General features: G+C 61.5%; 1 protein-coding gene across 1 annotated transcript in view; it reads right to left on the bottom strand.

Moving 5' to 3' along the window:
* CASZ1 (castor zinc finger 1) overlaps positions 1 to 26,105 on the bottom strand; it is a gene marked incomplete at both ends in the record, with an annotated part of 52,441 nt that overhangs the window by 14,242 nt on the left and 12,094 nt on the right. Inside the window, 7 exons of the mRNA XM_080800874.1 lie at positions 51 to 895; positions 1,069 to 1,241; positions 2,101 to 2,265; positions 2,931 to 3,021; positions 4,510 to 4,578; positions 5,576 to 6,410; positions 9,393 to 9,863. Coding sequence (XP_080657000.1) covers positions 51 to 895; positions 1,069 to 1,241; positions 2,101 to 2,265; positions 2,931 to 3,021; positions 4,510 to 4,578; positions 5,576 to 6,410; positions 9,393 to 9,863 — 2,649 coding nt within the window. The remainder of the gene's footprint in view (positions 1 to 50; positions 896 to 1,068; positions 1,242 to 2,100; positions 2,266 to 2,930; positions 3,022 to 4,509; positions 4,579 to 5,575; positions 6,411 to 9,392; positions 9,864 to 26,105) is intronic.

Genomic DNA, 26,105 nt, shown 5'->3' with positions numbered 1-26,105 from the left:
CCAGGGGTCGGGGAGCCGCCTGCTTCCTGGGCAGGGCCCAGCCTGCTCACCTGGGTCAAAACTGGCAGAGGGCTTGAGGGCAGCAGCGGCCAGCCTGGCCATCATGGGTGAGATGAGGCCCTTGCTCGCTGAGATCCTTTCCATGATAGAGGCGGGGGGCACCGGGACAGAGGAGGCAGCCGCAGGGGCAGAGTCGCCGGCTCCCGAGGCAGCCAGAGCAGGTGTGTCAGCGGCTGCTGAGGCCGCTGCCCCCGAAGACATGGCCCCCAGGAGGCCAGGGGTGCCCACAGGCAGGGAGGCACCGCTCCGGCCAGGCAGGATGGGGAAGTAGGGGGCGGCGGTGGGCAGGCCCGAGTTGGAGAGGGCCAGTGCCAGCGGGATGGACGCGGGCAGGCCCTGGGACAGCAGCCCGGAGATCTTGCTGTTGGGAGGCTTGGTGGCACCAGGCACAGCCTCGGCAGCGGCAGTGGCGGCAGCGGCCAGGGAGGCGGAGGACTGCTGGCTGGTCGGGGAGGCGCTGAGGCTGGAGTTCTTGCTGCTCAAGGCCGAGAAGTCGACCAGGTCGTCGTTGCTCGACTCCTCGTGCTCCGTGTCCTTGGCGCCCAGCAGCGAGGACGGCAGCCCCAGCGCGCCCGAGGACCGGACGTGCCTGCGCTCGTGCTTGCGCTTGTGCGAGGTCATCTGGCTGGTGGAGGTGAAGGTGAAGCCGCAGCCGGCGCGGATGCAGTGGAAGTGGTTGGTGGCCTTGCTGTACACGCAGCCCTCGTACCTGCACTCCTCGTACTTGTAGAACTTCTTGAAGCCGTCCTTGGCGTATGCGTCGTCCTTGATGTGGTAGCTCTTGTGCTTCTCGATGTCACACTTGTTCTTGAAGGTGAACGTGCAGCCAGGGCGCCTGGACGGGACGTCGGGAGCCTGTTGCAGGGCCTCGGGGAAGGGGGAGCCCAGGAGGAGCTTCTGGGCGGACCCCCACCCCTGTGCCCACTGCCTTGAGGAAGCAGGACCCCAAGCCCTGCACAGGGCCACCAGCCTGGGTCCATCCCTCCCCCTGGCTGGCACCCCACTCACCTGCAGTGGAAATGGGTGGTCTTCTGCCCGTAGAACTGGCAGTCGGCCGTGCCGCAGTCCTCAGTCGCTCGGAAACGCTGGAAGCCGTCGTTGATGAGCTGGGTGTTCTTCTTGTGGAAGTTCTCGTGGGTCATCACGTCTGACGTACTGGTATACACCTTGTTACAGCCCACCTGCAGGCAGGACGGCCGTGGGGGCAACTGAGGCCCGGAGCCCTTGGGCCCAGGCCAGAGCAGCTGTGCTGTTGGCCACTGACCTCCCCGCTCCGGGGCTTCAGCCCTGTAAATGTCCCCCTGGGCTGTGGGGAGTCTTTAACAACCTCTCCAGCCCTCCAGGCCTTGCCTGTGCTGAGGGCCGGCTTGTCCTCAGGGCCTCTCCTATGCCCCCTCTGGGCAGAGGTGTGGCAGTCCCCTCCTGCAGGAGGTGACTTTGGGGTCCTCATTGGTGCCTCTCTTTCCATAGCCCCTGGCGGTGGGCAGGGTTGGACCTCGGGGGCCTGGCAGTCACCTTCAGCCCAGGGACTCAATTAGTGGACAGTTCCTGGCACGGGGCCCTACCCACCCCACCCGGGCTGGGCCAAGGCAGGCAACGTTGCCATATTGAGTAAAAACCCGTGGAATCCGAGCACTCTTGAAGGCTGGGCCGTGCCAGTGTCTGCACCATCTCAGGGCCCGGAGACCGAGCCCCCCTCTGCTCCTGGCCCAGGTTGTTCCACGGAGCCCATAACAACCCCCTGACAAATGGCGGGGGAGGCACGCCTGCTGTTATGTGCAACCCCCAGCCGCTCCCCCGGGACCTGACACCTTGAAAAAGCCCAGACTCTGCGTGGCATTAAAACAGAGAATTAAACAAAAACCTCCTCGGGAACCATTTGCGATGCGGCTCTTGGTGTTAAAGACTGAAAAATGTCGGTCTGTATAAACAGCTCCCTGAATTTCACCCGCACCAATTAAGGCCACCGGGGTGGCCCTGCCCCCGTCCGGCCCCGCCCCCGGCCCCGCCCCCGGCCCCGCCCGTCCCGCGGGTGGGCACCTGCATGCAGTGATAGTGGGTGCTCTTCCCGTTGAGGTGGCAGCCGTGGTAGTAGACGCTGCAGTCGTCCAGCGGGCTGAAGCGCATGAAGCCGTGCTGCAGGGAGTTGTCGCGCTTTTTGTGCATGTTGTAGTGGCGGATCACGTCCTGCTTGCTTGTGAACCTCTGCGGGACAGTGCCACGTGGGTCGGGGTGGCCACCCGGTGGGGGCCGGCCCCTAACCTCGCCCCCACAGCCCAGACCGCGGCCCCCAGCTCTCACAGGGAACAATCCTGCCTCTGGCAGAGGCAGCCTGCGTGGCCTCTAGGCCAACACCGGGGACCCAGTCGGAGCCATTCCAGTGGTTCCGGAGCCCCCACCCCCCACCCCTGTCCTGCCTGACCTCCCACCAAGCTCCCCGCAGTCATGCCCAGGAGTGGAAAAGCTCGGTGCAGGCTGGGCCCTTCAGGCAGGGGCTCTGGGGGGTGAGGACAACTTCTGGATGACCCGCTCTACATGGACCAGAGGTGGTTTGACCATAAGCAACAATCTGTCTGGGCCTCAGTGTGATCATCGGTTAGATGGGGCAGGAGTCCTGACTTCACGATGACACTGGGAGGCATCCCAAAAGGGGCCTCAGCCTGTGGGCTCCATCCCTGGGGCAGGGCGGGCTCCCAGGGAATGGGAGCTTCCGTTACTGTCCTGAGGGTACAGAAGGCGCTGGATCCTATCAGATGGTTTTCTGGGTTCTCTGCCTGCTTGGGTTCAGTGCCCCCAACCCACCTGTGAAAAGCCTGTCTGTCCCCTGGGGCCGGCACGAGGGGGCAGGGCTGGTGTCCACCGGGCCCTACCTGGTAGTTGCACTCAGGGTCCAGGCAATGGTAGTGCTCTCGGTACTGGTAGGCGCAGTGGATGTGGCCACAGTGCTGACTGCCCGAGAACCTGCAGGGAGGAGGCGAGGTGGGCTCAGGCCTCTCTGGCCAGCAGCCCCAGGGAGGACACTTCCCAGGCTCTCGGCCCGAGCAGCTGAGAAAAATCTGTGCCTACACCTCAGGGAAGTACTGCTGGGGTTCAGAGGCCCTGTGTTGGGGTGCAGGGGTGGGAGGCAGAGGCAATCTGTAGGGGTGAAACGGCAGGGGCCTAAAAAAGCCAGGGGGCGTGACTGCACCTATTGTGAATCCCAGAGCCACTGAATAGCAGATCCTTGCCCCCTGCCCTGGGGATGAGGGCCCAGGGAGGCACACAAGCCTAGCACCAAGGTGGGAAGGAAGAAGCCAGGGCAGGCCAAAAGTCAGAGCAGAGACAGAGGAAGAGGCCGGGATAGGATGGGGTGGGATGGGGTGAGGCTACCTTTCCTGCAGGGGCCACCGCTGGCCCCCCACCCAGGGCTCAGCTAGGTGCAGCAGATACAGGCTGGGAGGGCCCGGCTGCCGAGAGGTGTTAAAGCCTCTCTCTTTCCTAGGCTTTCCTGACACTTGAAACAGCCCAGGGTTATGAATTTTTAAAGTACAGCATCTGTTCGGCGCCCTGCGGCAGGGAGGCTACGCTCCAGCCAACCCGGCAGCCGGGAGCCCCGTGCTGCCCGGCTGCGCCCTGCCTCCCGGGAAACCCCGTGCCTTCTCCAGGCCCTGAAGACGCCGGCTACCCTGGGGAGGCCGCTCTAGGGGAGAGCCCGTGATGACAGCAGGGGAGGAGACGGGTCTCAGCCGGCATGACAGAGCTGGAGACCCCCTTGTACGGAGAGAACGGCTTGCAAATACATATTTACGCTGAAGCTGCCAAAAGGGCCATCTGCTGAGGCCCTAATAATAATGATAATAATAATAATAGAGAGAACAGAGCGAAGCTGAAAAGACAGAGAGGGGTGAGAAGAACCGGGCAGATCAGCAGAAAGACAGAGGCTGGGGAGAGCCCCCGCCATGTGCTGCCCCCTCGGCTGTTGGCAGTGAAGGACCTGATTTGGGGGAAATCTGTCAAGGTGAAGGTTCTCTACCTGCCCATCCCACTGCCTCAGAAATGTACAGGAGCGGGTCTGGAGTCGGGTGGTGAGGCCTGGCTCGGGCACCACACTGAGGCCAGGTCAGGGAGGACCATCGCCCACACCCCTTCTCATCCCCAAGGGTTCGGCGCTGGTCTGTATCCCACCCAAGACTCTGTAAGCGACTGCGGGGCTCTGGGCTCCCCTGGGGCCTTCAGACGCTGTGGCACTGCCTAGGGCTTGAGGACATGCAGCCCAGAACACATGAAGTGGTGAGGGCTCTGAGATGGGGCAGAGTCCCTCAGCGGAATTTGAGGGCAGAAGTGCACAGAGTGGGGAAGCAGCAGGCACCTTGGCACTGGCGCTCAGATGGACCTATGGTCCCACAGTCCCCAGGCGTTCCTGGCACCACCCACCTTTTCTCCATGGCCGTCTCCTCCCCAGGGGCCTACCTGGCAATATATTTCTGGTAAATGTTTACATCTTCAGTGACAGCTGGTTTATCTGTGGGCAATCCGTTCCTGGCAAGAGACACACAGGGCACAGCTGATTAGCGGACGGGGTAGCCTCATGCCCCAGGAGCATCTAGGGGGCAGCTCCCTGCCCTGGGGCCCTGACCCTTCCCTCTCTTGCTCTGTCATGTTCTGAGGCCCTCAAGGTGGGACTGAAAAGCACTTTTGGCAGAACCTTGGCTCAGGTTCAAGAAGCCCAACTGTGGCAAAGACAGGGCCACCCAAGCTGGCTGGCTGGAGGGCTCCACCTCAGTGGTGGGCCCGACCTGGAGTCCAGCTGGGTAGGAAGCCTTGGAAGCGGGGGCCTGGCCCCTGTTGCACACTGGGGGTCAGGAGGATGCTGGGAAGACCCCAGGGGAAGGGACGAGAGCAGTGCCAAGAAAGTGTGGTTAGAAGCCCCCCTCCCAGGCCAGCGGGCAGCTCCCTAGATCACTCCCAGGTTGGGGTCTGTCTCCAGGGGGACAGCGGCACGGGGGAGGGTGTCTCCGGCCTACACAAGTGATCCAGGGAGCAGTTTGCCATGGCCTGGGCGTTAGCAAAGAGTGGGCTCTCCCCCACCCCAGACTCCTGCCTTCCCTCGCTGCCTTCCCCAGGGCCCAGGCTTTGAGCCTGGGAGCCTTGGTCACCAGCTTGGAGCCCAGAACCCCTAACCAGGACTGGGGCTTCCCCAGCCAACCGTGAGGCTGCATCTGAGGCGGAGAAAGCCTGTCACTGGGAAACGGGGATCACAGGAGTCCCCGGTGTGCATGTTGGCGGACAAGCACATGCAAGAGCAAGCGTGCGCACCGCGAGATGTCTGGCCCACGAACCGAGCATGAGCGATTACGTGTGTGTATATAAGTGTGCATGCGTGCATGCACATGTGTGTAAGCATGTGCACGAGGACCTGGGCGTGGTGGATACGTCTGAGGTATGAGTGTATGTGTGCCCAAGGCTGGCCTTCTGAGGCAGAGGGTGGCCTTCCCGGCGACTCTAGTCCCGAGCTCAGGATGGGGGGGTGCCTTACTTGACAGTGGAGACGGTTCCCGTGGTGATGGAGTCTGTTTTGGAGAAGGTCGACTTCAGGTACTCAGGAGTGTTGAAGGGCAGGGAGGCAGGTGGCTCAGGCCCTGGCCCAGGGGCGCTGGGAGCACTGGGCACACTGGGGAGGGGCGCAGGGGCCAGGCTGGGGGTGGGTGGGACCTTGGCGGGGCCCGGCTTCTGGATGGCCCGGACGTCGTACTTGGAGGGGCGCCCCACCTTGCCCGTCTTGAAGGCAATGGCCCCGCCCATATCGGGGCTGCCCTCCCCGGGCTTGAAGAGATGGAGGTACTTGACGTTCTCCAGGTCGTACTTGGACGGCTTCTTGTAAGTGCTTCCGTTCTGGGGCCGCAGGTTGTCGCCCGTCTTCAGTTTTTGGATGAAGAAATCGTACTTGGAGGCGCGGGCCACCAGGCCCTGCATGGGGACGCTGCCATGTGACGGCAGGGGCAGGATGGTAGCCTTGGTCTCCAGGTGGGCCGTGCTGCTGGGCAGCCGCAGGCCAGGCAGGGGCCCCGCCCCCTCCTTGCCCGCCCGCTCCTCGGCCTTGGTGCTGTGGGCCGGCCAGGAGAGCTGCTCGCCCGCCTTCAGCTTGCGGATGTACTCCTCGTATTTGGAGAAGCGCGCGCGCTTGCTGAGGGCGTCCTCGGAAGCAGGCAGCACGGAGGAGGTGGCCACCTCGGGGGTGGAGCCCGCCTGTAGCTTCTCGAAGCTGATCTTCCTGGCCAGCTCGTCCCTCGTGTTCTGGTCATCGTAGCCGAACATGCCGAGGAATTCAGTCATGGTGGAAGCCGCGTAGTCCCGGAGCGAGGAGGCCTCTCCTGTAGCACAGGGAGAGCCTAGTCACCTCTGGGAGGGAGCAGGGTGGCCGAGGGCTTGGGGGGTGCCCCCTCCCCACGAGCCCCCACCCACAGAGGGAGGAGGCTGGCATGGGGAGGGGGCGGAGCACGACATGATCTATGGACATTTGGCTCACTTGTTAGGTTTTACGACTCTTAAATTAATTTGTTTAAAAAAAAAGTAATTAATACCGGGGTAAAATAAAACGAGTTCATCAATGCCAGGAAAATCAATTTCCTAAATGTTCTGGCCGATGGCTTTTCAGTACATTAAACAAAGTTTCATAAATGTCTCCTCTCTCTTGCCTTGGCCTAATATGAAAGAGAAGTCACTTTACTGGAAGTAAGGCCAGATCCCAACCTGCCTCCTCGGGGTGGGGTGACACAGGGGCTGGGGACAGGTAGGGATGTGGGGTGGCGGCCGGGCAGTCAGGAGGGACCCCAGGAGCTGAAGGAGCCACTGGAGACAGGGATGGGGTGGGACTAGCTGAGCCTACCTGGGGGACTCTCCCTGGCCCCCCACAAGTGGACATACAGCTCCTCATCCCTGGGAGGTGGACAGCTTGCCCCAAGCCTCCCCAGGAGCGGGTCTCTTGGCTCCGCAGCGGCCCCCCAGTGACTGAGGGTCCTAGACAGCAGGGTGGAGGGGGCAGGGCCCTGCTGAGGTGTTTACTCAGACTCACTCAGGGCTCCTTGCCCCAGCGAAGATTTATGACGGGGGGAGTCCTACGCACCTCCCCTGTCAATCCACTGCTCGCGCGTGAGGGTGGTCCCCCTGAGGAGAGTCGGGGCCGAGAGGCTTGGTCTGCCAGCCCTAGTAGCGCTCACTGCAGCGCGTCTGGGGGCCCCCTGTGCCCAGTCCGGGGCAACTTCTCCACAGGGATGTGAGCAAACACACGTGCACATGTGCACACACAAGCACGTCCCTGGCTACCTGCCCAGCTCTACAGACACACACACACGCGGATTCTGCCGGGGTTTTTCCTGTGGGGACCCGCCTCCGTGCACACACGACCTTCCACCACAGCAGACGTGTGGCTTCCAGGCACGCCCAGACCGGCTCATCCTGTGCAGAAACTCACTCCACACCTACTACGTGCTGTGCCTGAATCAGGGGCAGGTGTGCCTAGAATGGTGAGGCCCACACCCGCCTCAGGGACACACACATTCTCTCCATTCTCGCCTGAAGCAGCAAGGCCGGGCATACTCAGCAGTAGGACACTGGGATAGCCGGGGAAGGCGTGGCTGCAAAAGGGGTGGCCCAGGACCCCAGCAGGGTGGCCGATTGTGGGGGGTCACCTCCCAACCCACATCCCCGCCTACCAGGTCCGTGTGAGAAGGACAGTCACAGGCGGCATCTGACCCCCCAGGGTGGGCAGAGTGACTCCAGGAGCCAACAGGTGGCTGTACCTTGGACAGGGTGGCCAGTGGGCCATTGTCCTGACCTCAGGCTACGTGGGGTGGGGGGCCCAGCCTGGGAGGAGTGGGCTCTGGCTGCTAGATTCTGTGGTTCAGGGACCAGGGAAAGGGGCTAAAAATAGCAGGAGGCAGCTGAGCCCTCACTATATATGGCAGAGAGACAGAAGGCTTTGAAGGGCAGGCAGCTTAGTGGAGGGAAGGGGCCTGGTGAGGGTCTAGGGCAGCCCCGAGGCCTGCATTCCTGAGCCCCCAGGCCCAGAGAAGGTGGCCCACCCCAGCCCTCGTGGGCGGCTAGGGCTCCAGCTGGTTTTCTCTGGTGCCTCAGGCTGAGCAGGCTGCCCCAGGTGTCAGACTACAGTCCCTCAGGGCCTCTAACCGAGGAACGATGCCTGCCTGGATCATGAGGCCACTGGCAGCTCCAGCCCTGCCTCCTACGGTCCCTGCTCTCCACTTGCAGGGAGAGAAGGCAGAAGTCAGGGCAGAGCTGGTCCTGGGAGGGGCTGGGGCCCTGACGGGACAGCCGCCCTGTCCCTGTCCCTCCCTCTCCTCTGGCTCAGCACAGTCACCTTGTGTCTGGGAGCGGCAAGGGCTTTTCCTATCAGAGGAAACTGAAGGTCACACTTTTCCTCATTGATCTTGCAATGTTTGTTAATTACTCTGTCACTGATGTGGCGAAGGATAATTAAACAGCTCTGTTTATATCTTATATGCATAATTATGTGGCTGCGCAGGGCTCCCCGCGCAGGGAGGAGATGCGCCCCTCGCTGCAGGGGGAAGGGGATCGGGGAGCAGGCAGGGGAGGCTCGGGGCGCCAAGCACAGGCCTGAGAAGGAGGCTGGGAGCTGGAGAAAAGACCCCAGACCTGGCGGTGGGGACCGTGGGCCCTCCACCCGAAACCACAGGCCCTCCCTCCCTGGAGGGGAAGGAGCTCCGGCTGCTCCAAGTCGTAAGGACAAGGAGACGGCTGCAAAGCCAGGCCTTAGCCATCTCACGTGCGGGGAAAGAGGTCAGCCAGAGGAGCATGTTCCAGGCAGGTGGGTATAATGGGATATTCGGGCTGGGCCGGGTGGGGCCATCCTGCTGCCCTGGGCCTCACCCCTGAGAGGTCCTGCCTGGGACAGCCAGTGTCCTTGGTGAGGGGAAGGCTTCCAGGAGAGGGCAGGGGAGGGTGGGACAGCAGACCCATCCTGGAGCTGAGCAGCCCTGCCTCCCCACCCCCAGCAGATTCCTCTGATGCAGGTGTGGAGAGACAATCCCACCGTCTGTCCTCCATCCCGCGTCCCTGCAGCTATCAGACCCACTGTGCTCACCCCAGCCCGGCTCACACTGGGAAGCTTCCCTCCCACCCCGAAAAAGTCTCCCCTGTTCTTGCCACTACCTTGGCCCCGGGCCCCCATATCAGGAGAACTGGTGGGGCAGAATGAGGTACCCAGAAGGGGAGCATGCGTGGGGGAAGCGGGCAGGTTCTGCAGACCCCCCACTCCTTCCCCTCCAGGGTCATGCCATCCATCTATCCGTCTGTCTGTCCCGGACTCAGACACCTACCTGAAGCCTGCTTGGCACTGGGGCTGCTGTCGTCCTTGGCGGCTGCCCCACTAGACTCCTTCTCCTCTGCCACGCCACTGCTGTCCTTGGAGGGCTCTTCGCCATGGTCCTCCTCGTCGCTGCAGCCCTGGGGCTGCACCATGTAGACGCCCTCAGGGGGCAGCTCCAGGCCCTCACGGCCGATCCGCCCCAGACTGGGCGCGGGCTCCTCGCTGTACTCGCCGTTGACCCACTTTTCGATGACCGCCCGCCTCTTGTCTTCCTCGCTGCGGGCGCCCCGGGCCACGCCGGCCTCTCGGTCCCTCGGCCGCAGTGGGCTGCCCTCGGCCCGGGGACCCGCCTCCGCCCCCTTCTCCACCACCACCTGGCGGCTCAGCTTGGCGCAGATGGCGTTGAGCTTCAGGCCGCCTTTGCGCTTGGCCGCCATCGCGGGCTTGCCTGCGGGCGGGTCGGTGCACCGGGTGCCTTCAGCTGCGGACAGACGGAGAGGTCAGAGGCGGGCACGTGCCAGGCTCGGCCCCCCAACCCCCGGCAGCCCCCAGGCCCTAGGTCTTCCCCGTCCTGCCTTCCTCGCACTGCCCTGAGCCGGGATGGTGGGGCTTCGGGCCCCTCCCCAGACCGTGAACTCCAGGGGCCCCGCTCGCCCAGCGCTCCATCCCCAGAGCTGGGCACTGGGTGGGCCTGGACTGGGTGGTTCAAGGAGAGCTTGTTTGTAAACGAGCATACACATGGACGATCTTCAAACAAGAGGGGCAGGCTTCTCCTCAGCACCTGGTTTCTGGAAGCATTTCCTACACCTGTTCGGCCCTCAGTTCCTCTCCTGAGAGGCAGGCCAGTCAGATAAGGGAGACAATGTGTCCTCGGACACTCAAGGATACTGAGGCACGCACGCTGGCTGAGGGGCTGGTCACTGGGGAGCACGGGCAAGCGACAGCGGCCTGACTACTTGTGAGCCTCTGCCACGTGGGGAGGAGGCAGCTGAGAGCCCGGGAGCAGCCTGCACCAACCTCCTGCTTCCCTGTCCCAGCCGCAAGGGGCTGGCACCCTTGCCCACCTGAGCATCTCATCCCTGGCCGCCCCTCCATCAGACCTGGGCCCTGGGCCCTCCCGGACCCCAACCTCCGCTCACTGGAGAGCTCCGATAGCTCTTCCTTCGTCCCTGGCTACCCAGGACCCTCCAAAGGCCTCTGTTTTTCCTCCCACCCCTCCCCTTCACAGACCCGCTCGAATTCTCTGACCATTTCCCTTCCCCAAGCCTCAGTGAGGGCCATTCCAGGACAAAGCTCCTCACAGCCGCTCCGAGAACGGCTCATCCCTGTCCGGGGATCTCACTCTGCCTGCTCGGCCTCGGCCAGCTCCCGCAGCCCTCGAAGGCCTGGCTGATTCCGGGAAGCCCACATCCCAGCCTGGAGAAGCCACAGCTGGAAGAGGTTGGGTTCCTCAGATCCCCAGCAGGGAGCCTGAAGGCTGCAGGCGCAGTGCCGAATTCCTGCACAAGACGGAAACTCTAACGAAGGCTGCCCAAGGTGTTGCCACTCCGTCAAGGCTGCTGAGCAGGGGAGCTCAGGGTCCGGGGTGGGGGTCCAGGGCCCAGCAAGTCCCCTCACCACACAGCCTGCGACCTGCCACGAGGGCCAAGGGTGGACACACATATGCCTGCTTACGTGCCTGTCTGTCTGTCCTTTGCCCTTCCATCTGTCCATTTAGTCAGCTCCTGCTGTGTGCCAGATCCCGAGGTGGGCTCCACACACAGGTTCAGCCCAAACCGGCTTTGGGCACGGGGGACCCTGCTGGAGTCTCTCAGCGGTGGGACCCCCTTGTGTGGGCTTGTCTGAGTCTCCACCCACAGTGGTCAAAAGGCTGAGTGAGGGCAGGGGCTCTACTCCCCAGGCCGTGGGCAGAAGGGGCTCCCCTATAATGAGTCAAAACCCCCACACCTGGAAGGCTCCCGAGAGGCACACTCAGACAGGATGACCGCACCTGGGCCTCCCCAGGGACCCTGTCCAAGGAGACTTGGCTTGCGTGCACGGGTGCTCGTATGATGCCCAGCAGCCCCAGAGCTGCCCTGAAGCTGGCCACCGGTGCACATGGCCTCACTAAGCCCAGGGGCCCAGCGACCTAGCCTAGTCCAGGCAGCACCCTGCCAGAAAAGGCTCTGCTCCGCTCCCAGTCCTGGGGTGCTGGATCTGCTGGGCCCCACCCCTGCCCAGGCCAGGGGCCCATTCTACCCAAGTTCGCCCAGATCTCCAAGTCTGTGCTGCCCACACCCAAGTCTCCAAGCACTGACGTGGGCTCTTCCTCAAAGTGCGGCGATGGGTCCCCTATTCACACTGTACCACCTAACTGCTGGGCTGGCTGCCAGGCTGCACGACACCAAGTTTCCTCCAGCAGACCCATAGGCATCGGGTCTCACCTGGCCCCCTCTGTCCTCTGCCCTGGTGGGGAAGGGAAGCGGTGGGGGGGGGGAGCAGGGGAGTCTGCTCTATTTTTACCAAGAGGTAAGCAGCCAAGTGTATATGGCAGACAGCAAATGGATCTATAAATATTTATCCCAAGGAAGAGGGAAGCAGAAGCTCCCAGGGCTGCACTTGCCGCTGGTGACACCCCCTCCCCGGGCTCCCACCCATCCTGGAGCCTCCCGGCACTTGGGCCCACCCTCCCCTGGTCTCGGCCCTGTGCCTGGCTCCGTCCCTCCTGGGCCCCCACCAGCTGCAAGGCAGCTGTGCACCCAGGGCCCACCCCCAGCCCGCAGGCCCCTTTGCTCCGCCTACACCCCCCACACCTGCCCTCCAGCTGCCGCTCTGCCCCAGCCCACCTGCCTTCCAGATGTTGCCCTCCCTCTGACTCTACTCCTGGCCCCAGGGGTAGAGGCAGAGAAGGCATGTGGGCCGGGGGAGCAGGGCGGGAGGCAGAGGCGAGGGCAGCGGGAGGGAGTATGAAAGAGCTAAGGTCCAAGTTGCCTGCCCATCCGTCCGCCTTCCGGCCCACTCCATGGAGCCCTTCTCCCCTCCCCCTCCCGCAGGGCCCTGGGACATACAGACTACCCCCCTCGTGGTCTGACCCCAGGCTCCTGTCCATGTAAACATTCCCCCGACTTTCTTCCCTAAAATATAAACGCCGTGGCCAGTCCTCAATGGGAGGAAGCCATCCGTCCCCGGCCCTGTCACTGCCCCTTTCATCTCCTTCCCGCCACCAGCCTGCCCGCTGCTCTATTTACACTGGACACTTCCTCTGGGAACAATACTGCCCAGGAGGCAGGCTTCGGCCAGAGGGTGGGAAGGCGAGGGGACTCCTGCCCTGCTTACTCAGGGCCGGGCTCCAGAAAGGAGGCAAGGGGCGAGGCAGCTCAGGTGGGCCCGGTCAGGTCTGGGGGAAGGGGCGGCCAGGACCTGCACATAGGTAGTAAGCCCAGCCGCTCTCCCAGACTCTCACCCTTGGCCGCGGTGGCTCTGGCCCCGTGGAGTGAGCCTCAGGAGGTGGCACGGCTCCAGGACATAGCTTGGTTCTCCCCATTGCTAGCTCAGGACCCTGGGCGGTCTCTCTCCCCGAGAAAGGGCCACGGGGCTATAAGGTGGGAGAGTTGTGGCAAGCAAGGACCTGAGAGAAGGCTGCTGAGCTCCGGCAGGGACAAGCGAGCAGGTGTGATGCACATCTAGGCACAAGATCCCAAGACCTGGAAACCTCACCCAGCGCAGAAGAGAGAGGGGAGAGCAGAGAGGCTGGGGAGCCTGGTGGGGGACAGGCTGCCCACTCAGCAAAAACAGCACCACCCTCCCATCATCTCCCAGTGTCTGACCCTTCCCTCCCAGGGCTCCAAACTCCACCAGCCCACCTGTAAGCCACTTTCCTCTCTGAGCTGAGCAGATCCTGGCGGCTGACAGGTGGGGCAGAAATCGGACATACATTTCTGGGTACTATCTCACCATATGCCTCACGATGACCCAGCCAAGCAGGGACTGCCATCATCCCATTTGATGGAAGAGGCAACTGATCCCGGAGCCGCGCAGACACCCCAGAGCCTGGGCTCTCAAAGGCCCCAGGATCAGCAAAGCGCTAGAACTACCACCATGTCCCCAGGTCGGGCTCCTGGGTGGGCTGTAGGAAGTCCTGGGCCTCTCTGCCCCATCTCCTCCTCACTCCCACTCCCGGTTCCCATAACACAGAGCCCCCTAAAGTGTTAACTGCAATGGGTAAAATGGTGCAGCAGATTGCTACAATAAATAATTTACTGATATTTATAAATATTCAAATCAGCCAGCTTCAGAAATCAAATGAAGGGAGGGCCTCGGGAGAAGGGCCCGTTATGGCAGGAATCTCATCACTCCCTCCAAAGGCTGAGGAGGCCAGGGCTCCTGCCAGTTACGGGGGAGACAGGGGGGCTCCTATAGCTGCACCTGGGCCCCTGGTCCCTCATCTCAGGGGACTAAGGGGTTGGGGGTGGCTGGGACAGCTCCACCCCCTGGCCAGGTTGGGGCCAGGCCCTTCCCTGACCTGTGCAGCCCATGCTCAAGGGGATGAGAAGCTCCAGTGCCCGGTGCCCACGGCCTGGGTCTCCAAGTTGCCTGTCCTGCTGTGGGCGGGGGTGGGGGGGGCGGTCCCTGGGGGCAGGGCAGGCCTGGCAGCGCCCCCCCCCTGCACTCGTGAGTAATGTGTTTCGGGGCTGGGCGGCCTGTCAGCTACCAGGCTCCGGGTGCTTTATGGGCTCTGCCTGGTGGCTTTGAACTCCCTGGTAGGAAATAAAGTTCTCCCTGTGCGTCCCTTCTAAACATTTCACTCAGTGGAAACGGTGTTTAAGAAAAATGAGGACATATTTCTTCCTAAGGATGCAGTGTCCCCTTTGGGCAGCCTAATGCCCGCTGTATATCAGGGGGTGGGGAGGCAGGGCCCGGGCACCTGTCCCCTGGGGTGGGGATGCTCCAGGGCCCACCTGTCCATGGCCAGGCAGCTCAGGGGCCACAGGCACTGCCAGGCTACTGGTGGCTGCCCTGTCCCACAGCCCGGAGAGACAGGGCAGCTGACTGGCTCTGAATACCTGGCCTATGCCAGAGACCACACCAGGCACTTCACAGTGTCGCTTCAGTGGATGCCCCCCCACCCCATCCCCATGAGGCTTTTGACCTGTCCCCATTTCCAGATGAGGAAGCAGAGCCTGGTGAGATTGGTAACTGCCCATGGTACCCCCCCACCCCGTCTCAGTGCTGGAACTGGACTCCCACGGGGTTCGGATGTCTGCGGTCATGGTCTAACACCCCACACATCCCTCCCACAGCCTCCCAGTCTGGGTGGTGGCAATGTCGGAGCCTCCACCCTGTCATCCCTAAGAACTTGAACTTGATGGGCCACAGGCCCCAGTTTTGGGGGGGATGCATCTATGTTTGTTCAACAACCTCTCCGAGTTCCTTCTATAGGCCAGACTCTGGGCTTAATCCTCTGGACATGACGTGAGCAAGAAAGACTGTCCTGGTTCCTGCCGTCACAGCCAGCCCAAATTTAGACAAGGGGGCAGACGTTCATGTCATTACAAGCACGACTGCTGTGGTGGAAGGCCCAGGTGCCATGGGGCAGTGAGCCTGGAGAGCCAGAAGATCCCCCTAGGGACAGGTGTCCCATTCCCTGCTCCCCCCAAGCTCCCTGACCATCCCTCCCACCTCTCTCCTCGCCCCCACTGCCAGCCCAGTTCGCTCCCCTATCTTCTATCTTCTCCAGCTGTGACCCCCTCCCCCAGCCAGCACCTGTCCCCTAGGAGAGGGTGTCCTCTTCTCTCGGGCCGGAGTGCACCCCCAGCTTGGAACAGAAGGACTGTCTAGCTTTTGCGGACGGGAGCCGTGGCCACTGCTCCCCAGGGCTCTCAGCCAGGCCTGCTGGTCCCCAGCAGCGTTAAGACGGGAACTGGGGGGGCCCTGGCCACCAGGCCCTACTTGCCCCCCTTTGTTTATTTATTTATTATGATTTTTTAGTCCAGTTAAAAGGTTTACTATCCAGACGCGTCTAAGTGGCCTCACTTAGCGTAAGTAACTCTATAAATCAGGGCAACTGTTAGCATCCACCGCGCGGGCTGGCTATCAATCTCCCCCAGGTCACAGCCAAACAGGAAGGGGAGAAAAAAAGAGCTACCACCCAGGGGAGATTTAAAACACACACACACACACGGGCGCGCGCGAGGCACACACACACACCGTGCACGCGCGTGCACACTCGGGCGGCTCCGTATTTGTACAATCATGTTAGAAGTCACACATGCACACACAGAGCGGCCCGGAAACTGGCCGTGCCGCGTGTGGTCACCATAACAGAGCACAAACAAGGCTCCTGCAGCGGAACAGGGAGTCAGAGCCGGAGGGCAGGGAGCCTCCGTGGGGCCCCCAAGGCCCGGCACTCACTGCTGGAGCTGCCCTGCTAGGGGAAGTGGCTCTGGAGGGCCGGGGAGGGGCTCTGCTTGGTCCCCTCCGCTGTCTGTGGCCCCTGCCTCTGCAAACCCAAAGGGCCGAGCGTTCCCCTTTTGCGTGCCCAAGGTAAACAGCAGGGAGGCTGGGGCTCGCTGTGGTCCCGGGTCTTTGCCAGCCGCGCCTGAGGCCGGGCACACCCCCGACACAGGGTGGCACCATCTGAAGGAGTGACCAGCTGCCTCGGAGGGTGCCAAGGCTAGGAGAGCGGCCGGAGCCACCTGTCTACAGGGACGCCCCACCTTTTTCCTCCCCTAGGTGTGGCTGGATGTGCACGTAGATTGAACACAGGCCCCTACCGCCATCACCCCGAGAGGCCCCAGATCTGGAAGGACCCACTGGCTGGGCCACAGCAGGCAGCGGAGTGGGAGAGGCCTCCCCTGGCCTCCTCTGTGGATCCCCAAGGCCAGACAAGGCGGGCCGAGGGGGGACGGCCCACCCGGGACCCACCTCTCCCACCTCGCCCTGGAGGCCTCCCGGCTCACCCGCCCGCCTGCCCGCAGCATCTCCCGTGAACTCTATTTCTCTTTCCTCTCTGAAAACAACTGAGCTGTAAATACTGTTTAACCTTCTCCCCCCCCTCCCCCCCACCCCCTCCCCTCCGCACTATAAAAACACAAATATGCCATAACTCAGCCGGCCCGGCCGCCCAGCCTCCAACATGCCCCGCGCCCGGGCCTCTCAGGAAGGTCATTACAAACGACTTTCCGATTCACTGCTCCTGAAATAATTTTGTGTATTAAAACCTGAATCTGCACTTTCTGGGGCCGAAAGCCTCGCTTAATTATGGCGGGTGTCCTTGGGACGGACAGTGATCCTTCACTCGCCAGCCCGCTCCAGCCCTCCGCCCGCCAGCCCGCCCCCCTCCCTGGGCCCAATCTGTTTTCAAAGTGTGTCTGTCCTTTATTAAATTGTTTTCTTTTCCACATTATCAGTTGCCATGGAGACCTCATCTCTCGGATTATTTGAATTTCATTATATCTATTGATTTGGGAGCATTTCATCTTTTTTATTGTTTTTCTGTCAATTTTCAAAACGAATAACCATCTAATTTGCGTCAGTGCTGATTATGTTTGTCCCTCAATAGAGGTCGGCAGCTGCGCTGGGGAAACAAATCAATGAAAAACCATCATAAAACTCCCCACTCCAGTCTCCGGGATGTGTGGGTGACATTCCACGCCTGTGAGAGACACACTCATCAGCTCCAAGTTCGGCTACGGTGGCAGCGCTCGGCTCCACGTCCGCCTCTTCTGGCCTTAATATTTAATTTCGCGATTTGGGCCATTATTAGTGGTGTTTTTATTAGTGCGTGTGCATGTGAGTGTCTGGTGGTGGGCCGGCTGTTCTGTTAATTTGTGGGTGAGGCTGGGAAAGCCCAGAGGAGGGCAGGGCGGACGGTCCTGGGGGTGCGGTGGGAAGTGGAAGGAGCAGGAGGGGAGCCCCGAGGAGGGGGGTGGGGGGCCCCCGGGAACGGAAGGACCACGCCGAGGGCCCGGAAAAGGGGGGTCGCAGAAGGGGGACCAAGCGAAGGGGAGGAAAAGAGGGAATTCAAATTGCTTACTTTGTTGGTTTTTTTTAAATAATTTATGCAATTTTAAGCATTTATGTATAAATTTTTTAATAAGCCACCCTGGAGCAGGATGGCCATTAACATCCCAACGTCCTTCTGTCCAATGGGCTGGCGGAGAGGATCAATTTCTGAGAGTACTTTCCCTTTTTTATGACATGATAAAATGCTTTTAAAGCAACTTACACAAATATGGAAATTTTTTTTTTCTTTTTTCCCTGTCCCCTCTCCCTTCCCCTAACAGCCTTCTTATCCACCAGGGTGCGGGGCAGGGGGGCGGGGGTGTATGTGTGTGCACACACGCGGGGACATGCTCACGCGTGGGCGTGCGCGCGCGCGCGCACACACACACACACACTTGTGCTCCTCCTGCTCCCTCTCCTGCTGGGGAGGGGGGCTGTGGGGGGGCTGGCAGGGAGACAGCCCCAGTTCTAACTGGAACTGGCCGCCTGTCCTTCTAACAAGGGCATAAACTTTCATTACCCATGCACGCAGTCAAAGACAATTTAGGGAAACGCGCTGCTCGGAAAAGGAAAACCTCAGCGATTCGTGACCCACGCCGCTGCCATCTGGGGGGCTCTCGCCTCCAGCTCCAGGGAGCCTGGGCCCTGAACCTCTGGCCCTGCCCACTGGAGGGTCAGGGAGGGGCCCTCGTGGGGGCAGCCTGTGGAGGGAGGGGAGAGAGCAGAGGGAGAGCAAGGGTCTCTGCCTTGGCTGGCCAAGAACACCTGGGCAGACCAGAGGGCAGTGCCCCTTGCTGTGCTCTCCCTCAACATGCCTTCCCTAGCCCCACCAGGCATGGGCCTCCGAGGGCAAGCATGGGGCTCCTGCCCTTCTGTACCCAGTGCTGGCACAGAGCAGAAGCTCAGCTCTGTGGATGGATGGATGGACGGATGGATGGGCAGCCAGATGGAGGGACCGAGTGAAGACAAAGTAGGAAACCAGGCCCAGATGCCCTCAGACCCCAGCAGGAGACTCACGGATGCTGGAGAAAGGCTCTCTGTCCAGGTTATCACCTGCTCTGGAAGGGGGGATGGGACAGGAGTGCCTCTGGGTAGAGAGGATGGGGGGCACTGGAACAAGAGGGGCGGCCTGGCTACCATCGCCCCTACCCTAGGCCTGAGTCCCGACTCCCTGAGATGGAGCCAGGTCTTGTGAGGAAGAGGGCACGTGTCCTACGCCCAGGCTTGGGGACAATCCTTACTTCCATGTCCCCTTCCCCTTGCAGCCCTTCCTCCCTATGGCGAGCAGGAGGAGGGGCCCAAGGGGGGAGCCCCGCCCCAGGGCTAAAGGGGTGGTCGCGGTTCCCAGCACAGAGCCTGGAGCCCTTCCCTGCCTTGCCATTGCCGGACAGTGCCTGGCCCCTCCCATAACACCCATGCTCGGGCGCTGGGACTCTGGCTGCATCCAGATCAGACAAACTGACACCAGAAACTCGGTCCTCCTCTTAAAGCTTGCCACTTCTGACAGAGTTTGGTCTCTGCCCTGGAACTCAGGGTCCTCCTCTGAAACAGGGCTCTTGAAAGGATGGCATCGAGTGACCGGTCTGGCACAGCACCACGGAGCACGTGGGGCCTGCCCCTTTACTGGACAGAGACTGTGGGCAGGGTCCCTGTCTCGGGAGCAGGGAGGGCTCCTCCCTCCCAGACCTGGGGGCAGATGCGGGCAGGGCAGAGAGTCCAGCCTCCCCGAGCTCTAGGAACTCTGGGTCCTCCTGCTTCTCCCAACCCCCAAAGCCCCTTTTACTCCTGGGGCCCTCAGCTGTCCAGGCTACTGAGACCTGAGTGCCCTCCTGCCCTCGAGTCCCGGAGCATCTCCTGGGAAGCATCTCTCCCTCTGGGCGGGCCTGACCCTTGGCAGTCCAGGAAGGGCCCCTCAGCATCCTTGGAGGCAGCAGCAAGGGGCACCCCTGCTGTCACCAGGCCACCCTAGCCCTTGGTGGGGACCTGAGGGGAGCCCACCCTCCGCCCCTTCTGTGATCAGATCCCCCCCCCAACTGTCATTAAAATAACAAGTTTCTGTTACAATCTAAACATTCCCACATCGCATAAAGGGTTATATTACACCCGAGTCACTCCCGGGCCCGTGTTTGCACAGAAAAGCTCACGGCAGGTCCCCCCTCCTGACGAAGTGACTTATTAAAGTTTAAACAGTAATTAACAGAACAATAAAAATAAAGGGATGTTTGGGGAGTCATAGCGCACACAGGGTTTTGGCAGTGCCAGCAGTTTTTCAGTGCCCTGTGCTGGCAGCAAAATGCGACTGTGAAGCCAGGGGGGACGGAGGACGGGGCCGGGCCGGGTCCAGGGAGGCTACAGGCCTGAGGGGTAAGGAAGCTTGGCCAGACTGGAGGGAGGGGAAGCGGGGCCCGGGACGCTCACACAGAGCTGTGCGGGGGTCACCATCCCCACCCCTCCAGACCCAGAGGAGCAGGGTGGGTACCCCGGGAGCAGGAGAGAGAGAAAAGGCCTGACGCCGGCAGGAAACGGCCAAGCCCAGGCTTTGCCATACCAGAGCCCAGCTTGGCCCCGGGCACTTCCGGGAGCCCAGTGTCTTGGTCACATCCAGCCAACTCCAGCCCGGCCCTGGCTGGGGGAGCCCTGTGGGCATTACCGGACCCTGCCGAGAATGATTTCCAGGGCTGGACCCCGGCCACTCTGGGCTTCTCTCCCAGTCGGGCAGGTAGCTCTCCCGGCTCCTGTGGCTGGGGCACCGCATACCCCTCAGATCTCTCCAGGAGCTTCTGGCCACTACGAACGAAGCACGAGCAAGGACTCGGGGAGAGACCCTGGTCTCTGCACTCGGTGGCAGGGAGATTAGCCCACTCACGCTAGGCGCCAAAGGGAGGAAGCCCGGGGCCATCGAGGCCAGGGTGGGCCCCGCTGGTGGGAGTCCTCACTCAAAAACTGCCGCAGGGAGCTGGGCTCCAGAGGGCTGGTCCAAGGCCAAGCCAGTCATCCTTCACCCTCTCTGGTTCTCCCTGCACAAGCTCCGCCTAGAGGCTCAGACACCTGGCCATAGGGACGGCAGAGAGCCAGGAAGGAGCCCTGGAAAGAGGAGGGGCTCCACCTGGACAAGGCCAGCACGTTCTGCTTTTTCCTAAAGCCGTGGGGGCCAGGGAGGAAGGGGGGGTGGGAACCCCTGGAGGCCACAGTGCATGTGTGTTCTCAAACGCCGGCCGGGTGACGGGTACCAGGTGCTGCTGGGCGGGCCTCGGACTTAGCAGCCCCCAAATGCCCTCACTTCATCCCTCTCCCAGACTCCTTTGGCTGTCCTGGGCTGTGCTGTGGGGCGTTCTCAATCTCTCTCTCTGACCTTATAACCTCAGAGCCCGTGGCTAGTCTTGAGGACCTCGCCTACGTGCCCACTGCCTATGCCTGTCCTTCCCAGAGAAGCCCCTGCACAAAGCTCTCTCCTCACCACACAGGATTCATTCCCAAAGCAGTTTTGGGTACAGTACCGGCAACTGCGGTTCTTCCCACAAGGGCAGAGCAAAGGGCCAACTTGGGGACACCATGAGGTCCTCAAGAGCACTCCTGACCCTTCTCTTGGCCTCTTCCACCTCCCTGTGCCTCAGTGCACCAACCTGTCCAGGCCTGCCTGGGCATCTGACCTCTGCTGGAGCCTCTCTCCACCGTGGTGGCTGCCCCCAGTGGCCCGGACCAGCACCAAGCCAAGACCGGCCCCTGGCCCAGCAAAAGCAGCCCCACTGGGTCGCTGGCACTGGGTCCTAGGCCAGTTCCCCCTCATCACAGCTATGGGGGTGAACGTGAGCTGCTGACAGCCACATGTGGAGGTGAGGCGCTGGGTCGGGGCCAGATATGCTCTCTTAGCTCTGTGTCTCCTGGGACCTAGTTCCTGGGCAGCTGGCGGGCATAAAAGGCAGGGACTCTGGCTCTGGGTGGCCCCTGTGGTGCCGTGCCGTGCCCCTGCCTCTCACCAAGTTCCTGCAGGTACATCTAGGGGAGTGCTGGGCCCAAATGACCTCCCTGCCGCCTGGGCTCTAGGCACGAAGAACTTTGCCCTGAAGACGTGGAGAAGAGCCAGTAGGAGAAGGGCTCTCCTCCCCCTCTTTCCTGGGCAGAGTGCTTTGAGGCTCCACCCCCGCCCCAAGATGAGTGACTCATGGTAGAGTAGAGGGTCAGGCAGAGAGAGCTCAAGAAGGGGGCAGGCGATGCTTCCTAATCCCCCAGCTGCTCAGCTTGGGAGCCAGCCTGGAAGGAAGTCAGGGGCTCAATCTCCCCCTTGCTCCTGGAGGAAGCCCCCCACCAAGTCACCCAGCACCAAAGCTGGGGTGGGAGCCGGGAGACACAGTCAAGGTTAGGATAAGGACTGCTGGAAGGAGGGCAGGTGGGGCCAGTGGGCTTCTAACAGGTGTGTTGTAATGTGGGGCAAACTGGGAGCAGACTGCTCATCCTAATCTGCTCTGTTTCTAGAACCTTCCACCTTTTCCCTTATCCCAGGGGCATGGCAAGGAGCTCTGGCTGGACAAGGAGCTCCAAGGGTGTCACCGATCAGAGCACAGGTTGCCCTAGATTTGCATAGAACTTTAGAATTGGAAGGGAACTGAGGCCCAGGAGGTTGAGAGGCTCGTCCGTCAGAAACCCACGTCAATAACTTGGGAGGACCAGACAAATCCAGAGCCTCAGCTCCCCACCTGGGCCCCTCCCATGACCAGCAGATCAAATTGCTCCCCATTGGTGCTTTAAAGGGGAACTTTCTGCAGCCCTCGCAGACTGACTGCTCCAGGACCCACTGGCCCCAAACCCCACAAGGGCTCCCTGCTGGAAAAGCTTCAACCCCATACTGGCCCACCTGGGCAAGGACCCCAAATGGCTCTGAACCAACACTTCCAGGGTGCAGGGCCTGCGAGGGGTGCACGGGGAGAGCCTGTGGCCTGGCTCACGCCCTGGAAAAGGGGCAGGACATGGGGGTGGCCATCTGAGGGAGAGCCTGCCTGGGCTCAGGGTGGGAGCATGTGTGTTCGAGGGAGGGGACCCTCCTCTTGCAGAGACTGAGACCTCCAGAACTTGCGATTTGTTCTGTGAAGGGGAAAACAGGGCCAAACACGGTTCTGGGATTTAGAGGAAAGGCCTGTGAGAGAGGCAGCCCCAGGCGAGAAGGTGGGGACGGCGGCAGGTGGCAGAGGGGTGCCATGGGGGACGTTGCCGTCCCACCCTCCCTACAGCCCATCTCCAAAATCCCCTTGCTGAGGCTGCCAACGACATGAGGGGACTAATTTAGGAGTATTTTTAAAACTGTGGCCCTGGTGGAGGGGTTTAGCAGTTGTCAGCCATCTGGAGTAAGGAATTACCGTCACCTCCCTGATCCTATAGCCCTAAACCCAAAGCTGGTTACAGCTCAAGGGGGAGGCAGCAGGTGGGTGGGGTGGGGGCCTGTCCCAGGGAGGTGGCCCCAGGCCTGGGGAGCCCCTCCCTTTGCCCTGGGAGGGGGCCTGGGTCTGGGGAGGGGGCTGGAGAGCCCGGTGTCCTCTGTGCCCACTCAGGCTCCCCCGCCTGCTCACGCGCGCTCACTCCCCGGGCCGCGCCGGCTCGCGCAGGGGCCGTCAGGTAAATTAGATCTGAAAGCTGACAATTTCTGACCATATTTCCTTGATTATTTCAAACAAATGCACAGCAGCCGCTGTAAGGAGATTAAAGTGACATAAACGTCCCGAGTGGGAGGGGGGAGGGCAGAGGATTCAGGTCACCCCCATCCGTCCCCCGCCTGACAGACGCTATATCGCTATCCAATCCAATAAAAAATCCCCCCCTTTTGCTTTAATTAATTTTACAGCTAGCTTGCTTAATTACTTTCAATCAAAATCCTCCTGCCATCGCAAAATTAGAGATGGTTGAGCTCCATTAGCCTAAATTCTTCATTTCCATATAGAAAAGAGGCTGTCTGCGTAGCCAGCCTGGGCCCCTGGCAGGACAGACGCCCGTCTGCCCGCCCGCTGCCAGCCAGCCCACTCCTGGCCTGCACTCCCTGGCTGGCTGTGGTCTGGGCATTTCCCCCACCCCACTCCACCACTGCTCCTGGGGGCGGGGGGGGGGCAGGCAGAGTTGAGGTCCAGGAGGGGTACACGCCCCCAGGCCCCCAACCCTTCCCCTGACTCATGCAGAGGCTGCGGAGCAGAGCAGGGCTCCATGGCCAGGGCCCTGGGGCCGGCAGCTCCTGGCTGAAGGAATGGCGAATCCTGGGATCCCGCTTTCCTGCTCAGTGACCCCTGCTGCTCCCTGGAGGAGCCTAGTCCCCCGGCTGCCCAAGCCCCCCATGGGACCCTTCTAAGTCCCCTGCCTCAGGCCTCTTCAGGAAGCAGAGCTCCTGGGAGGACAGAAGCCCTTCCTGCCTTGCACTTAGGCCCTGCTCGGTGGAGACCCCTGGAACCCACAGCACCCAGGGTCCCCTCCCGGCTGTCTCCAGGCTGGAGTCCTTGCTCACTGTCTGAGCGACTCCAGGGCCAGCTGTCTCAATGGTGCTAACAGAGCACGCAAGCAGCCCCCACAGACTCTGGTGTTCTCCAGGGGGCCCCGTGTGGGCCCCTCCTCGTCCTCTCATATCCCTGGTTCCCAGTCTGCAACAGCTGCTCCTCCACCCCCAGCCTGGGTCGGGTGGGTGGCGGCTCTGGGCTCTGTCCACATCCTGTGCCTGCACTGGCTCTCTTCTCCTCCCCTCCACCTGCCTCCTCCTCGCAGCCCCCAACCCAACTCCGGAAGCTCCACTTCAGGTTTTCCATCCTACAGCCCTGAGTGTCACCACAGGGTCCGGCCCAACCTGGGCTCCAGCTGATTAAGGATCTGCAACAGGATGTAGGGATTACAGTAAAACCTGGCTCCGGATCTACAGGGGCAGGGGGCCAAGTCCTGGCTCTGGGACTCCCCTCCCCTCCCATTTCTGCACACCTCCTTCCTCTCGCCTGCCTAAGGGCCTGGAAGGCTGACCCTCTGGGGCCTTCCTAGGGTCTTGGCTGGACTCTGAGAAGTAGATGACAAGGGGTGGCATTATGGGACCCAGGCCGAATCTTGCAAAAAGGCAGTGTGGGGATGAGGAGTTAGGGCTGAAATCTGCCCTGGACCATTTAACAATGGGGACCGGGAGCTAACCGTCTTCCTCAGGGAACAGGTATGGAGGCAAGGGGTCCCGGGTCTGACCTCTGGGCACAGGTAGAGCAAGGTAGGGAAGGAAGCGCTCTAAAGGATCCATGAGACCCTTCTAGGCAGCGGGCCTTATGGCTGCCCCACTGCTATGGCTGAATGACTCTGGGGTGTGGGGCCAGCTCAGGTTGGGTGAGGAAACTCACCCTGGACCCCCAGAGCCTGGCTTCCCAGACACCAGGGGCCCCCTGGTCTGTCTCCGGGCTCCTCACTTCTAAGAGTCAGCGCACGTCCTCCTCTTTCACAGCCCAGCTGAGTTTCTCCGATACATCCCAAGTACCTACAGGCAGATACTTCCCAGAGGGGCGCCTGGGTGGCTCAGTGGGTTAAAGCCTCTGCCTTCGGCTCAGGTCATGATCTCGGGGTCCTGGGATTGAGCCCTGCATCAGGCTCTCTGCTCGGCGGGGACCCCGCTTCCTCCACTCTCTCTCTCTGCCTGCCTGTCTGCCTACTTGTGATCTCTGTCTAATAAATAAATAAAATCTTAAAAAAAAAAAAAAGACAGATACTTCCCAGAGTCCCGCTGGCCAGTTCCAGGTGTCAGAGGGCTCAGAGTCTCGTGGGGAAGACACACCAGCCTGGGAGCATTCTGCACACCACGGAAGGCCCAGGAGGGAGGCCAGCTGTGAGTCCGAGGAGGGCCTCCTGGAGGCCAGCAGGTGCAGGAGGTAAGAGGTGGGTAGTAAGCAGATACCCGGACTCATGCCACAGTCCCAGCTGGACTCCCCTGGGCTCCTGCAGCAGCTCTGCCCCCCACACGGGTCTGCACACTCTCTCCTGCCCCCTCTTCAGCGAGGCATCAGCAGGAGGAATGGGGAGCTGCCCACCCCTCTGCGGTACTTGCTGACTTCCGGGCTACTCTCCATCCCCCAGGAACAGGGCTGAGCCCATTCCTGCTCTGCCTCCAAGCACTGTCCCTGGCCCAGATGGGTCTACTTGGTAGGAGGGTGGCTGGAAGAGCAAGTCCCGGGCCAGTTAGCCAGAGCTTGGAGGAGCACGGCCCTAGTGGGCAGGGGCAATTCACCACCCAGCCCTGGCCCGCCAGCCGGCACCTGTGGAACAGGGAACAGCAGCCCCGCCCCCGCAACCTCCTTCAGTTCAGGGCCCGGCTGATCCCACCCGGACCTCCATGCGTCCATGCATCCTTCCGACATCCCAGGTGAAATTTCACTTCCTCCTGGAAGCTCTCCGAGATCACCACACTCTGTAGGGCCCTGGCCTCGTCCTCTCCTGACGCCCTGCTCCGTGTGCAGCTTTGGTAATGACTTGCTTAATGACCCTTCTATCTCCTTAGACTGCGGGATCCGTAGGACGGGACTACTGTTTTAGCAGAGCGCCTGACCCAAATAAATATTTACTGAATGAATACAGAAAACTAAGTGCTTCTTAAGTTCATTAGGGGAAGAGCGGGGACCGGGGGGGTGTGGCTGGGCTTCTGTACTAAGCAGGCCCCGTGGAGCTCTAGGAACCTCTCCTCCCTGGCGTGGGACAGAGGCTGAAGCTTTTGGGTCTCTGACCCTCTTGCGCCTCAGGCTCACCTCCAAAT

The sequence above is a fragment of the Martes martes genome, assembly GCF_963455335.1.
Source record: "Martes martes genome assembly, chromosome: 4".
Lineage (NCBI taxonomy): Eukaryota > Metazoa > Chordata > Mammalia > Carnivora > Mustelidae > Martes > Martes martes.
The sequence above is the reverse complement of the archived record's forward strand: the minus strand, read 5'-3'. Positions and strand labels throughout refer to the sequence as shown.